General features: G+C 39.6%; 1 protein-coding gene across 1 annotated transcript; it reads right to left on the bottom strand.

Annotated features, from left to right (window-relative positions):
* Window positions 1-1,198: 1,198 nt before the first annotated feature.
* Window positions 1,199-3,383, bottom strand: LOC129765315 (carboxylesterase 1E-like). Its single transcript, XM_055765491.1, has 2 exons — window positions 1,591-3,383; window positions 1,199-1,532 (listed from the first exon to the last, which is right to left on the bottom strand). The coding sequence occupies exons 1-2, from the start codon at window positions 3,363-3,365 to the stop codon at window positions 1,358-1,360; spliced, it is 1,950 nt and encodes a 649-aa protein (XP_055621466.1). The 5' UTR covers window positions 3,366-3,383; the 3' UTR covers window positions 1,199-1,357.
* Window positions 3,384-7,610: the final 4,227 nt, after the last annotated feature.

The following is a 7,610-nucleotide window of genomic DNA, read 5'->3' as shown; positions in this document are numbered from 1 at the left end:
ATCGATGACGCCATGTTCCTCAAGAGGCAACTGGAGTCCTTTGCAGCTTGGTGCGAGGTGAATAGGATGATACTGAATCCCAGTAAATGCTCGGTTGTGTCGTTTGCAAGGAAACGAAATCCAATCTTCTTCGACCTCGCGTGAAGTGCGTTAACGACCTGGGTGTGCTTCAGGATGCACAGTTCACATACAAGGATTACATCGCATATATCGTTAACAAGGCATCGAGACAATAAGGATTTATTCTTCGAACGACGAAAGCATTCACAGACATTTACTGTTTGGAGGTTATTTACTGTGGCCTCGTTCGTTCCATATTGGAGTATTGCACTGCCGTCTGGAACCCGTACTACCAGAACAGCGTGTATCGCATCGAAAACGTGCAACGATGGTTTATTCGATACGCTCTACCCTTACTACCGTGGCGAAATCCGCATAGTCTACCCAGCTATGAAAGCCGCTGTCAGCTTATCAACTTAGACACTCTGGAAGTGCGTAGGAACACTGCCCGAGCCATGGTGATAGCTGACGTTTTAACTTCAAGAATCGACTGTCCTGCAATTCTCCAAAGGACCAATCTTCTGGCTCGCCCAAGGCAACTTCGGAATGGTGTGCTTCTTTGGTTTCTCACTCAGCGAACGAATTATAGTGCTTACGGTTCTGTCACTGGCCTGCTGCGCATTTTCAACCGTGTATTTTCTATGTTTGACTTTAACTTGTCTCGTGTTTGTATTATGCGGAAATTTGTAATGTTTTTAGACCTTGACATTGGACAACTTTCTCAAGCAATGCAATTTTTTTAAAATGTAAGATTATTTATGTAAAGTAAATTTATATACCAATATTACCATTGGGGCTTCGAACCTATTGACGAATAAACATAAATAAATAAATAAATAAAAATCCCACCGGGGTTGGATAACCGATCTTCACTACGGTTACTCGTACCCCTGTCGACATCGCGGGGAGGTAGGGATAAGAATTCTGGATAAGATGTTAAGGGCCTGAACTTTTTGAACTTTTACTTGACCAATGAGACTGGATCAGGGGGAACCCAAACGGAAAGCGACCGCCAAGTCATCTAAAAGCCTATAAAGCTTCTATGAGGCTTCTATCTTTGGTAGATGTTCCACGATTATGGTATAACCATTCCAGTGGTTCATCTTTTCACGTATTAGTGTAGTTTCTACAATCAAAATTAGTTCTCGAAAGTGGTATTTATTATACTTTACTAAACAATACAGATAAAATGCCACAGTATAGATAATCTCATGAAATAATGTGCCCATTGGCTAATTTCGAACGATTATCCATGAAATGTTAGATGTAAGAGAAACTACTCATACTCTATACTCAATTAAAATACCCCCAACAGCTTCGAAGACGTCGATGCGGGGCGTTGGACACCACTCAGAAGCCCTGTGAATCCGCTTACAACTCTATTCAAATTTCCGAGACCGTCACCTAGAAACTTGCAAGACACTGATTTCAAAGCTTCCAGCTTTGCTCCCCAGAGTGATAGCTGACAAAATCTGAAACAGATGTAAATAATGATACACTCACATACACTCTCATTATTTCAATACAAACCTAAAATCGTTCGCCGAAGTAATCTGTTCCCCAATCCGAATGTAGGGTGTACCCTTACTAGAGAATGGTTTGAACAGACTATCATCTCTAAGGTTGCTGGCATTCATGTGCGCAAATTTGGCAATAAAGGTAGCAAAAGTTTGCCTTGCGTTAAGATCCCGCTTAGATTTCAAGGATGCTCGCTCAACTGGGTTTCCAAAGATGTCGTGTGTATCGAAAAGTATTCCAAGTTCATCACCATGGGCAACGGTTTCCTTCTGCTTTTCGGAACTAACTTTCGAGACTAGCGGAAGTCCCGTCAAAAAATCACTACCTTTGGTGTTATCAGATCTGTGCTCGAAGCTGTAGAAATATGCTTTGGATGAATCACTCCACAGTTGGGCGGTCACGACCGCCGGAAGGTTGAATACGGCATCGGTTGTTGCCTCAACGAGCTTGGAAAATATCTGCGTAACATTCCACGACTTCGGCACTTCCAAATATCGCTGCAAATTTAATACACCGCCAAGAGAATCCAAAAGATCAACGGACTTGTTGAGGTTCAAAAAATTATCCAATCCAACAATTTTGCTTGTGCTTTGCAGAAAGTCTGTAGCTGTTGAGAAGACAGATTCAATTTCTTTGATATCTATGCCATTGGCTGTTTCATCTTTCGTAACACCAATTAGCAGAGGAATAGAGAAGACATTTCCTTTTTTGATAAAGATTTCCGGCTTATCGGTGAGCATACCCAACAATCCACGACCGTCATCCTTCTGTTCCACGCTCGGAGCTACACCAACGTGACCACTTAATGATTTGACAACGTTTTGCCCACTGAGTCGACTAACTTGTAGCTCGCTATCGGTTTTGATAATATCCTCAGCCGATCTTCCCCTCATACACTTCACAATCTCGGTCTCGTTACCCGCTGAACAATTATGTTTCGAAACAATCTCATCCAACGATGTCGTGGGTTCTGAATCGTATGCATTTGGTTGCAATGGGGATCCTGACATTGCAACCACACCACTAATTGAGCTTCGAGCCATTGTTGCGGAAGACAGCACCATGGCCGCTGTTGCACCCGAACCTTGCCCAATCACCTTAATTTGATTAGGATCACCTCCGAACCATGAAATGTAATCCTTCACCCAACGCACAGCAGTCGCCATATCAAGCAACGCCAGATTACCGGAAAAATCACGACTTCCGTCACCTATGATGCCGAACGATCCCAAACGGTACTGAATCGGGATGAATATTACTCCATTTTGTGTCAACGGCTCTGCTCCATATTGTGCCGCCGACCTATACCGATAGCCTCCGCCGTGAATCCACACCACCACCGGCAAACCGGTTGTTTCATCGGGCATTTGAGGAGTGTATATGTTGAGCAGTAAACAATCTTCGTTTCCAATCACTCGGTGCGGATTGTTTGGCTCTGGCTGTGGACAAGGTGGGCCATTATGTATTGCGTCAATATCTCCGCTTAATCTTTGAAATCTCGGTCTCTGGAATCGATGTTCTCCAGTGGGAGCTTCCGCATAACGTATGCCTCGGAATGAATACAAACCCGTCTGACGGCTTCGGGTGCCCTCTACACGGGCGGATCTTCCAACGTATCTCACAAACACCACTGGATCATCGATCGGTGGGGATGACGCCTGAATCCCACCAACTATCGCTTCACATCGATTTGCAATACTTAGGATACATATTAAACCAAACAGAAGAATCGGTTTGCGAAACATGATAAACTTTTTACGATGTTTATCGTGCAGCTGCAATCGCATTTTAGTGCACTACTGAAACTGTTGTTCTTTGAGAATGAAGAAATGTTCCAGCTGTGCTCTCTTATCAATTAGCTATGGTGAAAACGATAGGCTAAATAGTGGGCAAATCTTTCGTCGCCATTTAAGTTAAAAAATTATATTGACAAACATGCGCGATACGAGCTTGAATAAACAATTTGTCTGAACATTTTTTTATTTAGTTTAAAGCAATTTTACATAAAAAATGTGAATAGCATAAGTATATTTTGTCCGTATCTACCATCTGGGATCCCATGTTAAAGTGATAAAACTCACAGCGTCACCAAGTGTGGAGGAATGTTACGAGAGCGCCTGAGAATGCTACGGTCGATGATAAGAAGAAGGAATAAAATTATTATATCGGCATCGCATGTAGGGGAACATTTTATGGTGTAGCTCATTCACGAAAGGCCTGCCAACAAGCCTCCCAAAATCGAACAATCGGAGAGGCGAAGTCTGCCAAAAATATTCAATCAAGCAAGTATATTATTTGTTTCTTTTTTTCATTTGCAAGTACAGGCAAACCTTTTTTTTGTGCGGGGGATTGGGACCGCACAAAAAAGTCGCATAATAAAATCGTGCAAAACTTCACCAGTAGCTTAAAAAATCGTGTTCGGTGCACATTTAGGAAAAAAAAGTTTTTCTGTGCGGTAGATAGGGACTGCATAAAAAAAGTTTCCTCCAAGAAAATCACTCAAATCCACGCCATTCACCGTTCCATTTCCTTTTGTTTCCTTGCTTTGCGATGGGACACTTTGCCTTTTCAGTTGCGCGTGGCTGTTTTGTGCTTTTAGTTGCATGTCGAAACATGTTGCTGTTAGGAATCATATCATGTAAAAACTTAGAAAAATTTAGAGCATTTGATGAGAGGAGGGGAATGATCTCAGACGTGGATAATTGAGACGCAAATATGCTTTTTCCGCACTGAAATGTATATAAACCATCGAAAAAAACTAAATGGTCCATGACTTCGTCAAATATGCTTCTTTTCATACACCGCACAAAAAAAAAACCGCACAAGAACAGAAAATCGCACAGAAAAAAACCGAGCAAAAACAGGTTTTACTGTAGATCAATATTATGCGACATACTCAATCATTGGCACAGAGACGAACCAGCCTACGACTGAAAGTCTCCTAAATAAAGATAAAAAAAATACTCAATCATTCCAAGATCAACTAAATTGAAGGCCAGTGTTAACTAAATATAAACTTTACTACTGACAGCGAAGTTTAGCGTTTTTTGAGCGAAATACTAAACAATCCGCAGTCGAAGAGAAACTTTCAGAGAATACAGCAAAACCTGTTTTTGTGCGGTTTTTTCTGTGCGAATTTTTTTGTGCGGTGTATGAAAAGAAGCATATTTGACGAAGTTATGGTTCATTTAATTTTTTTTCGATGGTTTATATGCATTTCAGTGCGAAAAAAGCATATTTGCGTCTCAATTATCCACTTCTGAGATCATTCCCCTCCTCTCATCAAATGCTCTAAGTTTTTCTAAGTTTTAGAATGATATGATTCCTAACAGCAACACGTTTCGACATGCAACTAAAAACACAAAACAGCCACGCGACCAAAAAGGCAAAGTGTCCCATCGCAAAGCAGGGAAACAAAAGGAAATTGAACGGTGAATGGCGTGGATTTGACTTATTTTCTTTTTTATGCGGTCTCTATCTACCGCACAAAAAAAGTTCTTTTTTCAAAATGTGTAGCGAACACGATTTTTTGAAGCTGCTGGTGAAGTTTTGCAAGATTTTTTTATGCGACTTTTTTTGTGCGGTCCCTATCCCCCGCAAAAAAAAAGTTTGTCTGTATATAAACACATATTAGCTATGTTTTTGCAAAGTTGGTTTATTCTACCTCCTCTTCTAGACTAAACGTCCGCAACTTGGACTTAACGCTACCCATTAAATACTGTGCAGCACTTGTGCTATTTTCTTACATACTTACATCCACTCTTTGTCCAAATCCTGGTCGTTTTTTGAAGACCTTCCATGTTTCACGGGGCTTTCCATTCATAATTTCCCAGAATATTTGACGAGTTTGGCGGACATCGTTGACTTCGTACCACTTCTTCTTCTTCTTTAGGTGTTTGGTCGTTGATGGTGCCGGTCGTTATGTACGGCTTGCTGAATTTGCTGCACACACAGATCGCCTGTCCAACCATTACTTCTTGGAACATTTGTCGACCTTCTTCTTCCGGAACTTCTCTGGAACATCCAGGTAGGACTAGCCGACGAAAAACGAAAGCCCGGGGATCTGCTTGGCGTTCGCTCTAATGTACGTCTCGTCGTCCATTACGATGCATTTTGGCTGCACCAACCACTCGCGGTAATTCGGTCCATTTGGTCCGAATAGTCCGGATTGCACTTGAAATAATCCCACACTTTCGGTCGGTCGTCTTCGCCTTTCTTCCCCTACCAGCTTGTCTGTGGGTCGTCTGCAGCGTTACCAATGTTCCAGTTTAAGCTGGATTCTTCCAGTCGTTTTTCTCGATCCAGTCAAACAGTTAAATCCTAAAATCTTCCAGATTTTTTCAAAATATCATCCAGTTTCATCCACAATAAGCTGTGTTTTTGATCTTTAAACTACTTTTCATTTAGGTTTTTTTTCTCTCAGGAAACTTGTATTGATATATTTTTTAAAAGTATAAGAACAATTTTGAGAAATAATTTTAGCATTAGTACCACTTAGTTTCAGTATAAATCACAGCATATGATCATATGCTTAGGTTATGGATAAGTTTTAATAGAATTTATTCATTCTAAAAAAATAATTGGGTATGTTTTTATTTGAGTTTATATGTTTTGTTCGAGCTTTCGTCGCTCAAACGTTTGACGATTCCGCAATCAGTCTAAAAGGTTATTTTTCTTCTCTCGCATAGTTCAATAGCTTCTTTCTCTATAATTCAATATCGATGTTGATATATTTGGCTTCCTTAGATGATGTTCTAAATTTCCAAAGTTCAATCCAGGTTCCTTAGAATTTTGTATTATTCTGTACAGATGTAGCTCGAGAGAGGAAAATTATGCTGGTTTCTGAATCTGAGATTAATCTGAGTGATTTGGATGTTTCAGTTTGTTTTGTTCAACTTAAAAATCAGTAGTTAACAAACAGGTTTGGTTATCGAGTCGTTCAAATGATTTAAAATTAGTTTCACTATTTGGTTCCGGTTGTTGTTGAACATCTCCCGGTTATGTCTAACGACGGATTCCAGTAAGAGCCATCTTGTTGCGGACGAATTCAATATTTTCAATGGCTTGAGCTTCAATACTTCATGAATCAAGTTAACATCATTTAATATCAGTAAATTCACTCTGGATTGTGCGAAAGATAACTATAAATGTGCAGACCGCAATATGTTTCGCTGATGCGGATTAGATCTAACCCTGTCTTGTCCGTATTAGGGAAACAACATAAATATATGGGAAATTAGAAGCTTTATTTTCAACGCTATTTCCCATTCGCTATTAACTATGGGAAATTTTCTAATTAAATTCCAATAGACTGTTAGGTGCATTCGATAAGTACAAACATATTAAGAATCCCCCATGTAATGTCTGAGCAAAAAGCACTCAGATTTGGACAATTTTCATGACGCGAACAATTTCTAATTTTTTTTTTCAGTTTGTGCTTCCCATATGTTTTTAGTATGTGCTTTAGTACGAGAAAGGCAAACAGTGTTATTTATCAATTGTAACGCTAACCGACGGTACAAGCTTTTGGATTTTCTCATCGAACTTGTGAAAGCAGGACATGACGCTAAATATGTATGTCAAAATGTAGTGACTCAATGAATAAAACAGGTGAGATGGGAAAGAAGTATTATTGACATCGAACCATAACTAATATTGGAACGTATATCATTTGAAAAAAAAATCATTAAATTCTGTATGAATCCCAAAAAATCTATCAACTAGAACTACAGATTCTGCGTTTCAAAAAGACAGGAAAATCTTTAGAGAGGTAATCCTCCCTCATCCTTCCTATATCTTGATCAGTTATGTTAAAGATAATAAAATAATAAAAAGAATTAAAAAATTATATTCGTATTGGAATAACATTGTGGGACGATTGAGGCAGTTTTACGACGATCTTCTATTAGTGATTTTATGGCGATTTTTTCAAGTTTTGCCCGAAAAAACCCCTTCTTTCTACAGGTTTTAGAAAAAATGCTCTTCAAATATTTTTTAACAGTAATGTTCGAGTTGTGGGAAACGTCATTTTG

This window comes from Toxorhynchites rutilus, chromosome 2 (assembly GCF_029784135.1).
Source record: "Toxorhynchites rutilus septentrionalis strain SRP chromosome 2, ASM2978413v1, whole genome shotgun sequence".
Lineage (NCBI taxonomy): Eukaryota > Metazoa > Arthropoda > Insecta > Diptera > Culicidae > Toxorhynchites > Toxorhynchites rutilus.
This window is presented reverse-complemented; position numbering and strand designations above follow the sequence as displayed.